This window comes from Argentina silus (assembly GCF_951799395.1).
Source record: "Argentina silus genome assembly, chromosome: 20".
Lineage (NCBI taxonomy): Eukaryota > Metazoa > Chordata > Actinopteri > Argentiniformes > Argentinidae > Argentina > Argentina silus.
In genome coordinates this window covers 13771164-13788099 of record NC_139674.1, presented here as the reverse complement: position 1 = coordinate 13788099, position 16936 = coordinate 13771164, and the positions used below count along the sequence as shown (strand labels likewise).

Here is a 16936-nt window from a genome sequence, read left to right as displayed (position 1 = left end):
TGTGCACGCGTATACACACACGCACACACTTGCACTCAAATGCATGCACATACACACGCACACACACCGCACCCCAAACACATACTGTATGGTGTGTACACCCGCACGCACTCACATGCGTGCACACACACACACACACACACACACACACACACACACACACACATATTATGACACAGCCATGAGTCAACATCAGTGGAGTAGATCAGATTGGAACATTTTAGCAACATCACTCAGTCCTGATTGTGTCCCTTAAATCCACACGGTTGGTGAGAGAGGGTTGTGTGTGTGTGTGTGTGTGTGTGTGTGTGTGTGTGTGTGTGTGTGTGTGAGAGATCAAGAGCGTTATGAACGCAATGATGAGTGACCCAGGCAGCCTCTGCTATAGATAACCATTATAGATAAGAACCGACAGATTACATACCGTAGATGAAGCGCTGATTTCCAGGGGATATGTCAAGGAGGTAGAAATCGGTGGAGGTAGACATCGGAGGACGGGCTCATTGTAATGCACGGAATCTAATGAGGAATGGCATCAAGCACGTGTTTGTCCAGTCTATGCATTACAATGAGCCCGTCCTCCGATGTCTACCTCCACCAGCCTCGTCTGGTCTCTCCAGTACACCCGACTGCATTCGTACCTCACAGCGATGGCCAGTGGAGTGGGCGGCAGCACAATTTGCCTCGTATCTCCACTCCTGCTTTAGCATTTAAGCGCTAAAGCACTAAACAAATTGCATGTCTAACCAGCATTCAGGCTCCATGACAATTAGCGGAGCCGCTAATGAAGCTTGATTACTGTGTTTATCAGACTGAACAGGAGACGCGAGGAAATGGCTTTTTTTGCTGACTGCAGAAGCTTTTTTTGTAAAAATGCAATCCTATCGCGATGCACCTTGATTTCACCCTGGGATTTGTCCTCCAATTTGACGTCACTGATTATCTCAGTATAAACACATTGATGGATCTGGCTTCTTCTAACACCCAGAAGCACCAGCAGACTGGTGTAGTACACCAGACTAACCTGACTATGGAGGAATACACATTTTTAGGGTTTCCTGAACACATTATGCCTAATACGAGACTAAAAACTGTCTTTAATGGAGATTTTCTATTGAAACTATCATTTGGTTCAGGACTGGGTTTAAACTCTATGGGGCGGTTTCCTAGACCTAGATTAAGCCTAATCCGACACTAAAAAGGGTTTTTTAATTAAGATTTTCTATGGAAAGTATGATTTAGTCCAGGACTAGGTTTAATCTGTATCTGGGAAACTGCCCCTCAGTCCAGGAAACCAGCCCATAGAGTAGCAGTGAGATGGAAATACAGGTTAAGTAGTGTGAAGTTGACCCCCCCAATGTATTGTGTATTGTGTTTTTTTATGTGTCCGGAGAAACTTTTTGTTGCAACACTAATGGCCCCATGTGGTATAAATAAATCCAAACGTGAACTCCTCCTGCCCTTGGAGTAAGAGAGTAGAGATGCTGAGCCAAGACTGGCCTCTATCCAAGCCTCTACTAATCTGGTGGTTGCAGGCAATGCTACTGTACTGTACACACACACACACAAACACACACACTCACGCACGCACGCACGCACGCACGCACGCACGCACGCACGCACGCACGCACGCACGCAGGCAGGCAGGCAGGCAGGCACCCATGCACGCACATGGACACACACACACGTGCACATGGACACACACACACAAACATACTGTGCACACGCATTCGCACATGCGATCTGCTCTGAGTCTAATCCATCCTAGGGACATAAATCTGTCTGCCCCCCCATCTCTCTCTCTCTCTCTCTCTCTCTGCCTCACTCTCTCTCTCTCTCTGCCTCACTCTCTCTCTCTCTCTCTCTCTCTCTCTCTGCCTCTCTCTCTCTCTCTCTCTCTCTCTCTCTCTCTCTCTCTCTCTCAGGAGAAAGGCACTGTTAACCTCTATGTCATGGCCAAATATAATGTATGTCATTCCAAAGCTTCTGTTCCCAGAATGGCAATGAACTGATGAGTTCCCAAAACAGGCTTTCACCATCCGATCGAAATGTGTGTGTGTGTGTGTGTGTGGGGGGGGGGGTATTATGTTATCCTACCCCCCCCCCTCCACACACACACACACACACACACACACACACAGACACACACTCCCTCCACCAGCCCCAGCCCAAGTCATTGGCCAAACCCCCCCCAACATGAAACCCTGGTTACAGTAAAATCACAGCCATTTAGAGGAAATGGCTGATACGGCCCATTGATTTGGTCTCATTACAATCAGAGTCATCTGAAAAGCCTGGCCCATTTCATTAACATTCCCCAACAGCAGTCCTCTCCTCTCAGACTAATCTGTTCCATCCCCTTCACGCCATAGTGAATCCGTATGAGTCAACCAGCACATGGGATGTGTAACTGAGTTGGTTTACTGTACAGATCATAATCCATGCCCATGTAGAAATGTACATGGCTAATGCACATTCATAATATTGGAGCATGTACAATGTTATGTTAAATAATTAACAGGGTCACGAAGGCACTGAAGGATAACTTATTCATGCCAATTAATAAATCATTATAAAGTTATAGGTCCTAATACTTCAAGAGAGGTACGATAGCCTCCAAGTAGAGCCCTACTCTGTGTGTTCCATCGACTGAGCTGACAAAAGAGAATTATCTCAGAGCTAGTAGGGTTATCTCAATGACTAAGGGTGGCTTTTTACAGACAAATCCTCTCACCCAAAGCTCTCACAGATTGGATTCGCAGGCCCACTGTTAGTCATACACTCGACTATGTGTGAGAGAGATGTGGTGCAATTCCTCCTCCGTCCATTTTGAACAGAAGCAGGGAGAAGACGGGAGGAGAGGAGGAAAGAAGTGCTATTTTCAGCTCACGCGCCGTAAAAAAAAGGATTATCCACATGACCAAATATAGAGCAGCATCGAGTGGATTAACAAAACGATTAAATTGTAAATGCAGTGCCAAAGATATCATGAGGATTCGTGAAATTACTTTCTTCAACAATTTATGTCACATGCATTCATTTTACACACCATTGTTACTCACCACATCACCAAATTAATGTAAATCCTACAATAGTTTCCGACATATTCCATGCAAATATGTGTTTTTCTCCTCTGTCATTTCATTTGCTGACTGTTAAAAAATTAATTAATTCATCCAAAATGTCATTGTGAAATAGAATGTCATACTGTTGTCATTTTACCAATACATCAAGATTCAATTTCATAAATTGTATTACTGATGCAGTTAGCATAAAATCCATAAAGGGCTGCTCAAAGGACGTTGCAAGTGCTAACATAAAGGTCATGTATTGATTATACTTGGAGAGGAGCCTCTGTGAAGGACCCTGAGAGAACAGAATTATCCAACCTAGTGTACAGTACAAAAATAGTGGAAAATATTAGAAAAAAGGGTTGGAAAAGAGTTCTTCGGCTGTGCCTGTAGAAGAACCCTTTTAGAACCCTTTTGGGTTCCATGTACTATATAACCTTATTTGGTTCCATGTAGAACTCTCTGTGAAAAAGATTCTACATGGAACCCAAAGGGGTTTCTCAAAAGGTTCACAGGGACAGCAGAAGAAATGAAGTTTACGTAGGTTCAGGCAGGACACTTTAAGGAGAACTGCTGTGCAGATGTGCGCGTCGAGTTGCGATGCAGCTACTCTGTTTGTTTTGGGGGTCTTAATAAGCTTGGTTCAGAGCACCAAGCCACCCTTCCGCTATGGTTAGACTGGTAAGATTCTAGACTAAAGGCGTTGCGTCCCGTGTGTCCAAGGCTGTTCTATACATGTGATTGTGGCGGCAAAGACGACAGACCACAGCCACCACTAACAAGCCTAAGGCTCAGATGGCAGGCTTCTGCCTGCTGCAAGAACGATGCCTGCAGTTTAGATTGTTTGGGAAGTCTTCCATTAGTCTTCTCAAGGGATTAAGGAAACGTAATTTGGCAACGATAAAAGTCTTTGACTCTTCCACGAAGTGAACAGCTGGTGTCCTCTAGGAAGAGGGCGTTTTAAGTCACGATGTAGATTCAGTCGCCGAGTCGCTTTTCTAGGTTTTCCCACGGTTTCATGGGCTTCAAAAGGCGTGGTGAATACACTGTTTGTGATTATTCTTCAATTCTTATGATTCTCACACTCTCCGATTTGAAAATGGATGAGCTTTTGTTTACATCACTCTCAAACATTTAGTTTGACAGGGGTAGCAGAGGAACTCCATTGTAATTCTCAGGGAATAGTTGCTTGTATCCCATCCTCTTCCATGTCCTGCTATTTGCAATGCCGACCACGGCGATGCCTACTAAACCGATGTTCACATCGGTCACACAGAGTTGCATTGGTGTTGGATGGTTCTGTTATTTGGGTTTGAGGAGTTTTGGGCTCCCTGCTTTATGTTATTTTATATTTTATGTTGTACAACTTCAGGCGGGGAGCTATATCAGAGTGTAGCCATCCTATCACGCCAAACCTAATGTATTACCATTTTTATTAAACTTGTTAAACCGACGTAAGTGTCCTGACTGAACCCCTTTTTGGGTTCCAGGTACTGTATTACATTTTTTTAGTATTACACCTCAGTGTAGTGCTTGCTCACAGCCGCCATAATAATACCAACCACATCTAAGACGACTCATTTGGGAATAGTCTTAATGAAAACACTTCCATACTCCGGCGCAACGAAGCTCTGAACCTGTTTTTGAGGATATGTCATGAGAGAGAGAGGGAGAGAGCACTCTTCAGAACATTCTTTGATTCTGAAAAAACCCATCATTTCCTTTCCTTTGCATAAATTCCGGGGCAAAGCTATTAAGCAGATGCCATTAAGATGCCCCCATTGGAGCGCTAAATGAAGCTGGAAAGCTACGGCCACAGACGAGCAGGTTCGCTAATCCAGCCCTGTCTCTGCGGAGGTGGTCGTCAGTGGCAACAACACCTAAGGCCACCCCTTGGTGGGGGAGATAGAAGTGGTCTAAGTTGATCGTCTCTCTCTCCGCTCTCCACCCCCCCTCAGGGCACGACGCACCGTGGCTCTGTGCTTGGGGCGGGACTCAGTAGAAGTTCAAAAGCCTGCGGGGCCCCTCTGCACCGATCACAGGCCCGCTGTCTGCGACTGAGGATGATTGCAATTTTAGGGCTTAGCCAGTCCAAAGTTTATTTATTTATTTAAAGTTGCCATGAATATTAATGGGACACCACGCTCACTGTCGGAATGTCTGAAAGGGAGCTCGACCTCTCTTATTCCCAACCCTACCACACTGACAAACTTTGAGAGAGAGAAAATAAACTCCAGGAAAAGCACAGAACTGCACTCAAAAGTGCAATCATTAATGTGCATCATCCTCTAGGGTACTGGATCTCAACCGTCTATAAATCTATCGATGTAGGTATTTGATTTCTTCACAGAGGTACGGTAGATGGAGTTCACGGAGCGAAAGGGAGCACAAAAGGTTCATATGCTCAAGTCATTATTTCAACTGAATGTTCTGACCTCCTGAACTGAGGGTTGAGAGTTTAGACCAGACCCACTAGACTGAGAGCAGGGCTCGGGTGGAGGCACGTTGTGTGACCTTGTGTTGGTCATGATTTTTGTCAGCCACAGGCAGCTGTTAACTTAATCTATTCATCCAACGTGAGCACAGCACAGTTCTGGGCTTGTGACTCAGCCGCTCTCCTGAGGGGAGAGTGGATGCTAAGTGGGATGCTTGGGACGGCCCAAGTCTGACGTCACCAGGAGGGGTCGTTCCAAGGCATCTACCCTAAGGGGGATTGGATGAGCGCAGGCCGGGAGGAGACTACTCACCTCTACGGATGTCCACTGGGTAAGGATACAGTATGTTGTTGTGGCGTCTCTTTATAAGGGGGCAACTGTAGACTGCTGTAAATGGGTTGTAGTAAACTTCATTCCTACGCTAACTTATAAGATTAAAGCTCATAAGATTGGTTTAGCCCCAATGCGCCATATCCCACTTGAGAAACGTACCTCAAACGGTTGCCTAAACCATGCATTTAAGTCCATTAAGGATTTAGGCAACAGTTCTCGTTACACATGCCTTTTCTAGTCCCAACTCTTTAGCATTGGTCAGAGTTATCTTTACATTTGGCTTTTGAAACAGATTAAAAAAGTTCCCCCTGTACAGCATCGCCTTGCCTCCCTGGTTGCATGTTGCCTCCGCTGACATCCTCAGCTTTAGAAACAAGGTGGGGCAATTAGGTCTATCATCTCTCTAAGACCCGCCCTGTCAGCTATAAGCCATAGCTTAATCTGCTCATTAAACTATTTATTTGTGGTCAAGGAACGTGGGGAGAAAAATCAATGCTGCACCAGCCTTGGTCTTTGGGGATTAAGAGTGAGCCGTCACTCAGGACAGGAGCCCCGGCACCTCGGCCTCTCACGGCCGCAGAGAAGAGGAGGAGAAAAGAAAGAGGAGGAGGAAACAAGATGAAGAAAAATGAAAGAGGGTGAATGTGCTGAAGAAGACAAATGCACTGGGAGAGGAGAGGGAGAGAGGGGTGGGAGGTTATTGTGTACATGCAAATGATACTCCCTGATCTCAAAGACAATCGATGATTGTTTTCACGATCCGCCCTGACCTCCATCGGAAAGGTTGTTTGTCTTCTGCACGGAGATTACAGTACACACACACACACACACCCATGTGCACACACACACACACACACACACACACCCATGTGCACCCACACACACACACACACGCACGCACACACACACACACACACACACACACACACACACACACACACACAAACACACGTGCACGCACACACACAAAAACAGACCCCAGTGTATATATCGTAGACTAGGTCCTACGGTATGGCATTGTTGTGGGCACACCGTTCACCAACATAAGCCGGTTTTCCAGAGGACCTTTTCATCTCTGCACAGGGATCAAAGGCAGCCCTCCTCCTGGTAATGTTCCGGCCTGTTCCGAAAACTTCCCTTTGGACCGTACACACACCGTGCAACGCCGACCACTGATGAACCACCAGCCCTGCGGGCACCGAGGTCACATGGGCAAACCCAACCGATTTCAGCTAATCTGCGATGCCTGGAATGCATACGGGTAATGAGGTGCATTGATCCAAGATGGCACGCAACAGTATGTGTTTTTGCTGGGTTTCTTCCCCCTATTAATTACGCTTGATTGTACTTCCCATCAATCATTCACAAACAAGAGGGATTTAATCCATTGCAAGGGCTGCTGCTCTTTCATCCGGTGCAGGCTGTGAGTGTGCGCATGCGTGCATGTGTGCAGACCGGGTGTGTGTGTGTGCATGTGTGCACGTGTGTATCTGTGTGTATGTGTGTGTGTGTGTGTGTGTGTGTGCGTGCACATTAGCATGTGAGTGCGTATCTGTGTTTGTGGTGTGCTGTCAATCAGCAGCCTTTATGTCTAAAAATAGAAACATACAGATTTTCCCCACTAATTAATATCCCCATGATTACCTTCTATTTAGCATAAGTCTTTGACGTGTGTTTCAGACAACAGGAAAGCAGCTTGTAAACGTCCTGACACTCACAGAGCCACACCCCTTCATAAAATCAGACATTTTGGAAATGTTTTACATCATGGTAAAAAATGCAATACAAATGTACCACTTTAAAGATGAGCTGTCAGAAAGCATACAGAGTGAAACCTGCTATACAGAGTGAAACCTGTTCTATACAGAGTGAAACCTATTCTATACAGAGTGAAACCTGCTTCACTTCATAAATAAATGCATTACTAACCTCGTCCAATACTACATCTGAGCATATGCAAGTTTTCCACGAGGGCAACCTTGCACACTGTAGCTGACAAGGTCACTTATATGCAATATTAACGAGCTCTGTGTCCTCATTGGCTTGCTCCATGGTATAATGTTGCATAAGGTAACATCTATCCCGAATGCTGGCCAAACCAATACCCTATCCAAATCATCTAATGGCTCCCCCTATGCCTCTAATAGACACCTCCTCTTCCTCTCAGCCTCTTTAATGGTCTGGAGAGGAGGAGAAAGGACATGAATACTTAACATGGAGGGAGGAAGAGTGAAGGAAGTCTGTATCAGACAGAGACTAACCGGCAACCTTGAGGGAACCTGCTAATGTGAAGCTAATAACCGTGTTTTGTTTGATTATTCTGACCGGCTTCTATCTCCTCGGAGAAAAAAAGACAGGAGAAGAAGGGAGAGGGGGGAGGAATGGGGTAGGGAGGGGGGTCTGTGTGAGACGGGGGGGGGAACTCAGAGGCATTGTCACAAAGTTGTCGGGGATCTCTAATTACCGCGGTGCTTCTTGTAGGGAGGCTTCAGACCAGGCCAGACATCCAAGGTGTGGGGAGAGTCGAGGTGTTGGCGGCTGTGTGACTGCGGATGGTAAAATGCCTTCTACAGACTTGCATCATCACCTCCATCTCCTCTGCATGGATCGCGTTAGCATGGCAACGGTGTGCAAATGTCAGCTGTGTAGGTGGTGTTCGGGGGTGTGTGTGTGTGTGTGTGTGGGGGGGGGGGGTGGAGGGGGAGATTCTGATTACGCTGCGTCATCAATACATAGCATAGAAACTGGGACATTGTAGAAGTAGGGAATTCCTGATAATGTCAATTAACGTCTTTATATGTGAGGAGAAAACTCGCCACCGATACAGTATGAGAGCATATCGTAGCTACCGCAGTTAATTACGTCCTGCTTCTCTCCCTCTGCCAACACGTAATGACACATAACGAGGGATCTCAACTCGTTAATTAACTAATGCTCAAGGTGGGAGGACTTAATCACCAACAACAGTCACTGATGATGGAGGAGCTCCGCCATAATGGTGGTGTGATCCTGTTTGCATAGCACTCAGAGACCTGAGAGGCTCTCATCGCCGCCGCCGTCGACATCAGAACCAATCAAATCCAAGTTTATTCATCGTACGCAGAGCATACGGATATAAACGGTCCAATGAAATCCTTGTAATGAGCAATCGCTCAACAGCGCACTGTCAATATAACGATAGGGATACAAAGAGAATACACATCAGGCAATAAGGCAGTAAATTACTAAATAAGGCAGTAAAGTTCTAAATAAAGATCTCAGAAGAGCAGTTTGGCAGTTTGAGCCTGAAAAGACTGGTTCCCACCAATGCGCCACATACAGTATACAGAGAGTTTGCTCATCTTTTACAATACGATATGAAAGTCCACACATCACAAATTGCACAATGTAAACATAACTGGAGACACTTGTCATTTTTGGAGACAGGCGACATTTGTCAAGATTGCTAGCAAAAGTGAGTCAGCCCGGTAGATAATTCACTGTGAATTCCAGTAAATGACTCAATTAACCGTACCTGCAAGCTTAGCCTTGAGCAAAATCAGAACATGTTTACCATTCGTTAGCAACCGCTCATATTAACGTTTGCTACCAATCACAACAGAGAGTCTCCGGTTATCTTTCAGTTCTGTTTGTGACATACAGACATTAATAGCGCATAGACTCCACATGAGCACAATGGAACGTTCCATTTATCAACATTTCCATGACAACTGTTTGAATTCTAGTTCCGATTCATTCCAGCAGTTCCGTTTGCTCGCTTTGTTAAACAGTTGTTGTTTGTTACAGCCTGTCAGGGAGGAAACCTCCTGAGAGATGTCATACAGTGACATAAATGTATCTCTGGCCACATCTTGGTGTTGGTAGTGACAGCCATGCCCCTGTCATGTGGTTGCCCTTAGCGAGAGTGGAAGAGCGGGAGGAAGGCCCAGGAAACTCTGTCTGAGAGTTAGGGATGCATGGTGAGGTCTCGTCAGCTCCATCTCCCTCCCTCCCTCCCTCCCTCCCTCCCTCCCATTGCCACCCCCCATCATGCCGTCCCCTGGAGCGGTGTTTGCCTGCTCACTGCTGATAGAAACTGCTGGGGAGGGAGAGATTCTTTAAACAATCTTTAAAAAGGCTGACAACTGATGACGCCGGGGGGTAACAGTCAAACGCATCTGACAGTGTTTAGGCTGCATGTGTGTGTGTGTGTGTGTGTGTGTGTGTGTGTGTGTGTGTGGACAAGCTAGCTAGCCATAACGATCAAAGTTTGGTGCTTGTGTGTGTTCGAGTCAAAGTGAGAGAGAGGGAGAGAGAGACTAAGAGAGAGAGAGAGACAAAGAGAGAGCGAGAGAGAGAGAGAGAGGGGAAGAAAGAGAGAGATAGAATAGAGCAGCTGTGCATAACCAGCTTTTACGGGTTGAAAGCGGCGACCCTTTAAAGCTGTTAAATACCGTTGAATCAATGTTTCTTCATGAGTAAAATCCCTGTCATCTGTAGACCTCGTATAGCGACCCGCTTGTTTTATAATCTACGAGCCACAATCCCACACATCATAAAACAGGGACTAAGAGGGTGTGGCTGCCCTGAGAACAATTAACCCAGCCCCTGGAACCTTTGACTGCTTCTTGGGATTATACCCTGTCATGTTCATTGACGGCTTTCCCCCCAGCTCACAACTTATGGCTCCTTTTGATGTGACAAAATCCCTAAGCTCCAATACTTAAGAAGCCCGATTCTCTCCATCCTGGCCTCCCCCCAAAAAAGCCAACGTTCAAAATACTCAAATAAAGTATATATGCCTTCACAGTCGTCTGTGGCTGCTGCTGTGGCGGAGGACGGGGCTGTGAGAAGGGGATATTGCGTCTCAGCGTGTTGCTTTGATGTTCAGACGTAAATGGAAAAAGTGTTTTTTTTATTCTTCGCCGCGTCGCTGCCGTTGTTGCTGTCGCTGCTTTCGAGGCTTTTTGACTGACAGAAACAAATGACTATCGCGTGCATCTCAGAGTCTTTGAAGCGGTGCCAATGTCACTCATGGAGTTTCTCTCAAATATGGTTTAATGGAAGTGGGGAGAAATGTTAAGGTCTGCCTGAGCTCAATTTCATGAACTACAGGAGAGGCTAGTACAGGTTGTCATTTTAACAAACCCCCCCCCCCCCCCCAGACCCTGTCCTGAACTGACCCAAAGGTCCCCCCCCCCCCCCCAGACCCTGTCCTGAACTGACCCAAAGGTCCCCCCCCCACACAGACCCTGTCCTGACCCTGTCCTGACCCTGTCCTGACCCGTCGTCCAGATGTCGCTCAATTATAGCTCATCCACTTCGCCATAGCCTCCTGGAAGGAAGCCTCCAGGGCTCATCACAACCTCGCTGTCCCAGAGGACTGGCCCGGGGTGGAGGGCCTGGTTGTCCCAGAGGACTGGCCCGGGGTGGAAGGCCTCGCTGTCCCAGAGGACTGGCCCGGGGTGGAAGGCCTCGCTGTCCCAGAGGACTGGCCCGGGGTGGAAGGCCTCGCTGTCCCAGAGGACTGGCCCGGGGTGGAAGGCCTGGCTGTCCCAGAGGACTGGCCCGGGGTGGAAGGCCTCGCTGTCCCAGAGGACTGGCCCGGGGTGGAAGGCCTGGTTGTAATTTCCTATTAGCAGGCCATTCAGTGCCGTAATTTAATCTGGGACCCGTAGCCTCTCCATTGATTGGACACTGAGCAGAGGTACTCGGCAGGCAAGGATGTTTTGGTTTATGTGTCCCTTTTTTTGCTATTTTTATTTTTCCAGTTTTTCACACTCGGCCAGGAACGACAGCACATTCATCACGGGGATATGGTTATCTCTGACGGAGGCAGCGTGTGGATAGGCCCCAGTAATAAGGACATTAAACATCTCAGACTGCCGGGAGTCGAAACGGGAGAGAGGGTGACCTTCCTGACAGAAGTGTGGACTGTTTTGTTTTAGCGAGCGATCTAAGGGGCCTCGAGATTAAACGGATACCCTTTTTTAGGTTCGTATTTCCATATGATCCTGAATTAAGGCAGTTTTTAAAACGATCGCTTTCAAACGGTTGCATGCTAAGCCTTCCGCTCATTTCGGACAATAAATGTGATGCCTTTTGTTCTTGGATACAACAGAAAAGCATCGCCACGGGGGATTATTTTTGGTCTGAGGATCTCCTGATGGGAACGTTCGTTTTTTTAGAGCGGAATATGCCAGACGTAAGGCTTTGAAGCAGCGAGCGTCACACACGATTCATTGATTTATCGAAATCCAAACTGGGTGCTGAGCGGAAAATGGAAACCATCACAGAAATCCTTCTGACTGCAGGAAGCATATATTTTTCATTTGTGGCGCTTGACCGTGTTGAGTGCTTTTTATACAGTCCTGGCTTATGTAACTCTATGTTACACAGGGGGGAGGGGGGGCGGGGGGGGGGGGAGCATAGTGATAAAATGAGAGAGAGAGAGAGAGTGAGACAGGGAGAGAGCGAGAGAGAGAGGGGAGAACAGAAGAGAGGAGAGGAGAAGAGATGAGAGGAGAAGGGAAGGGTCTAGAAGGAAGGTTTGGGGGTTGAGCAAGGTCTCTTTTCCCCCCCCTGTCACCTGGCTCAGTGGAGGGCGAACGTGTGACAGTTTGGGGCCACAGCGTCTTCCTGCTCGGCTCACTGGCCACGCGGCCCACTAGCTCCCCACCGCGCTCCTCTAGGCACCGGAGAGGTACAGAGGAACGCCTTTTAGACTGGCGTGGTGCTGTACCTAACAGTACAGCCAGAGATGCAGACAGCAGTCACACCACAGCTTACCGAGGGAGGCAGGTGGAGGTAGAAATCGGAGGACGGGCTCATTGTAATGCATGGAATGGAATGAGGAGTGGTATCCCCAGCTTTACGTCCTCCGATTTCTACCTCCACCAGCCTCCCCGATGAGCCCATCCTCTGATGTCTACCTCCACCAGCCTCCCCGATGAGCCCATCCTCTGATTTCTACCCCCACCAGCCTCCCCTGGCCAACTACTGTATGGCACGCACACAAGAGGCATTGCAGTGCATTGCAGCAACTACTGCCCAGATGCAACTATAGGGAATCTGTCTGGTTGCTGTTTTGGAGAGCATTAGCTGACTGAACAGTGCATAAGAGTACTGAAGCATTACAGAGCACCTCGTGAGTTGGCAGAGACAATGTTGACTTTCTAATTGTAAGAGGTCTTTAACCGTTGGAAAGTTCTGAGATGATACACCAATTCCTCATAGATTCATGTAAATGATTCAACTCACAAAGGAGGTTTTATGCTCTAAACATTGTTTTTCTCCCTGCGTAGCACAGTACGCTTAGCCAAATTGGGTGAACATTGCAAATGAAAAGGTAGGCCTGATGCCCTACTTTGAATGAGAAACAAATTGAATCTACTATAAAAACTGGGGTCCACAGGGATCACAACAATCCAATTTCATCTGTCTTTATTGGTGTTGTTTCTGGCTTTGCCGACACAGCATATAAAATGATGGGGGTGAGCTCCATACAATGATTATGGACACATTGCTTGTAAAATATAGTGTAGTACTGTATTGTACTATTATATATTTTCTGACCTAGAGATTTTGCTTCTGGACTGTAAAACGCTGTCTATAAAAATGTTTATTTTTTATGAACCGTAAATATGATCAGAGCATTATGATACAATAAAGAAATGAAAATACTAATACTAATACTAAATAATACAAATACTAATACCATAGGGTTAGGGTTAGGGTTTAGGCTAGGGTTAGGGTTAGAGTTACCTTAACCCTTACCTAACCTTAACCCTTACCTTAACCTTTACCTTTACCCTAACCATAACCCTTATCTGACCTTGACCCTAACCCTTACCCTAACCCTTACCTTAACCCTTACCTTAACCCTTACCTAACCTTAACCCTTACCCTTACCTTAACCCTTACCTTAACCCTTACCTTAACCCTTACCTAACCTTAACCCTTACCTTAACCTTTACCCTAACCATAACCCTTATCTGACCTTGACCCTAACCCTAGCCTAAACCCTAACCCTTACCTTAACCCTTACCTTAACCCTTACCTTAACCCTTATCTGACCTTGACCCTAACCCTAGCCTAAACCCTAACCCTTACCTTAACCCTTACCCTTACCTTATCCCTTATCTTAATCGTTTTATATCTCAACTTCAATGAGGTGAGATCAGAGTCGGGCTGTCCCACGTATCCCAGTTAGCATTCATGTGTAGAGACTGTGTTTCAAAGAGAGGGAAAAAAAAGCCTGTCTGACTTACGCAAGGAGTGCCACTCGTCCTGTCGTATGGTCCTGGTGATGTTGAAGGAGAGGTTCTTGGGTATCGTGGCTGAGGAGTAGTGGTACTTGATAAAGGAACACCTGGTGATGGAGCCTGGAGGCGGAGACAAAAGGAAGGAGGCGGAGACAAAAGGAAGGAGGATCGGTTACAATGAACATTAACTCACAGATCATTGCCTTTTGAGGGGGGGGGGCGTCTCGGGGCGTCATTTAAATCTAAATGAAAGGCACATAAAGGTTGAGGGAAGACATCTCTTTTCAGATGACTATATTGTGAAAGGATCGTGTGATAAAGCCACGCAGGCTATTTCTGTAGTCATTAACTCATTTAGTTCCCTGGCAGGTCTCCGCTTCATTGACAATAGCGAGCTCCTTTATGTGAAGCACATTGTGTCACTTTGGGACGTAATTTCCCTTTGACTTCATCTCTCCACGACAACCCAGTTGTCAGAGGAACGATTTGTTTATTAAAAACCGTACAAAGTAATCGATCTTAGAAGCTATTCAGCGTTGAACAAAAAAGGCTCCCGGCGGTATGTCCTGCGAACATGGGAGCCTGTGATTCTCATATGCAAGGACTCTGTTGAGTGGGCGGTTTGGGAAAGGACTGTGTCGACTGATGGCAGGAGGGGAGCCTGTGGTGAAGGCCAGTGGTTGCATAACATCAATGAATATCTCCTCATCATCCCTGCATGTGGTCATCTTTTAGATAGTAGCTACAAGTACAAAGTGTGTGGGTGTGTGTGCATGGTACGCCTATGTGCATGTGTGTGTGTCTGTGCGTGCGTGTGTGTGTGTGGCGTGTATGTGTGTGTATAGCAACACTACCACACCCCAACACTGCCACACCAGCCACGGCCATAACAATAGGCATGCCCTGATCCACCGGCACCCTATCATCTGACCCTTGACATTACCAGAGTTCAGTCCTCCGGGCCCATGCTCCTATTTACCACTTGACTGGAGCCCCTGGGGCTGAGCTGGGGAAGGGATAGTCCCCTCTCTCCCTCTGCAGACGCACCAATGACAGCCACGTTCCCCAGAGGCTGAGCCTGTGACTGTCTGAGCTCCCTCCCTCCCTCCCTCCCTCCCTCCCTCCCCGCAGCAGAAACCTTTGAGCCCGTTATTCTGCGTTAGGTGAGCTCTGTGGGAGTGACACCTCACACCTGCCCCCCCCCCCCTCACACTCCCCCCCCCCACCCCCGCTAAACCCCCAAGGAACTGCTCAAAGAAGGATGAGCTCATTCCTTTTCCTTTTTTTCTCTGAACAAAGTTGGGGATTTTTTTTTCTTCTTCTTCTCTCTCTCTCTGTCTCTCCGCTTCTCAGTTTTCTTTTCATTAAATTGTTTATATCTCTCATGCGGAGGCTTAGGGGGAACAGTACAGTATCTGCCCGGCAACACTCTGTGGATTCACCATTTGAAAGCGTACAGTATGAGTCTTCACGCGGAGGGTACAATATGCGAGGAGACAGGGAAGGAGATGCTTCAATCCTGACACCATTACTGCACGTCCGCTCCAATTATCTCCAGCGAGGCCATGTGGGATGCTGAAAATTGCATTATGGGAGAGTCCAAGGAGACTTGGGCTGCGCAAACATGGAGACAGAAAGGATAACGTCTCCTTTCCCCGGCTGCCCAGCATGACACACACACACACACACACAGAAATGCACATGCACACACACACACACACTACTACCACCACTACCACAGGGGACCACAACCACTGACAGTGGTAATTACCCATTCATGACTGTCTCTATCTGCACTGCCAGCAGTCACCCCCCGACCCCCCCCCCCCCCCTCACAGAGAGGAGATGTATTCTCTGATAATAATACATCCATGATGCTTTGGCTGATAATAGTGGGTACAGATTGGGGGCCAGACCAGGTCTTAACTACATCCACATTGACTTCCAAATGGGCAAACACAGCTGTGTCCCCTTGCCCCCCCGCCCCCCCACACACACACACACATACATACACACACCCCAACCAACCCCCACCACCACCACCATGCTTCCAGGAACACCTCTATTGCGCCGCAATCCATCGACTGTTAGAAAGTAATACCCACACTGCTCAATGACATCATACCCCCCCCCCCCCCCCCCCCATCGATGAATCAATCGTTATCATTCAAACGAGCCTGGTTCTTTGCAGACGGCTCGCCTTCAAGATGCCCACAAACATCTGTCGTTATGCGGGGCTTGGACGAGCCCTCTCTATGGGGCTGATCCGTCTCTGCCCGGCCGCGGTCCCCGAGGCATTAAAAACAGCTGTGCGCGGGTATTTTCTGTGTAAACCAAAGACGGAGACGGAGAGCCCGGCGACGGCTCCTCCACGGTGGACGGTTGAGCTGGTATGGATTTTTTCCGACAACGGCTGCTTGGAGCCTCGGAGAGCTGAAGGGATTTCAAAATGGGCCAATAAAGAGCTGAAAAACTGTCCGTAGAGCTCTATTATCTGACCAGGCCTCATTTGAACACAGCTCACCCACTGCCCCCCCCCCCCCCCCCCCCCCACCCCCCAACCACCATCTCTCTCTTTCCTTCTCTCTCTCCTTCACTCTCTCTCTCTCTCTCCTTCACTCTTTCCTTCTCTCTCTCTCCTTCACTCTCACTCTCTCTCTCTCCTTCACTCTCACCCTCTCCTTCACTCTCTCTCCCTCTCCTTCACTCTCTCTCCCTCTCCTTCACTCTCACTCTCGCTCTCCCTCTAGAGAAACTGAGAGAGCCTCTACGGGAGGCCATTAAGGATCTAGACTGCAATTAAGGCCATTAAGGATCTAGACTGCAATTAAGGCCCATTGCTATTGTGCGGTCC

The 16936-nt window shown here is 47.6% G+C and overlaps 1 protein-coding gene across 1 annotated transcript in view; it reads right to left on the bottom strand.

Moving 5' to 3' along the window:
• Window positions 1-16936, bottom strand: part of tmem178bb (transmembrane protein 178Bb) — a gene marked incomplete at both ends in the record, with an annotated part of 71791 nt that overhangs the window by 19211 nt on the left and 35644 nt on the right. Inside the window, one exon of the mRNA XM_083691937.1 lies at window positions 14089-14202. Coding sequence (XP_083548063.1) covers window positions 14089-14202 — 114 coding nt within the window. The remainder of the gene's footprint in view (window positions 1-14088; window positions 14203-16936) is intronic.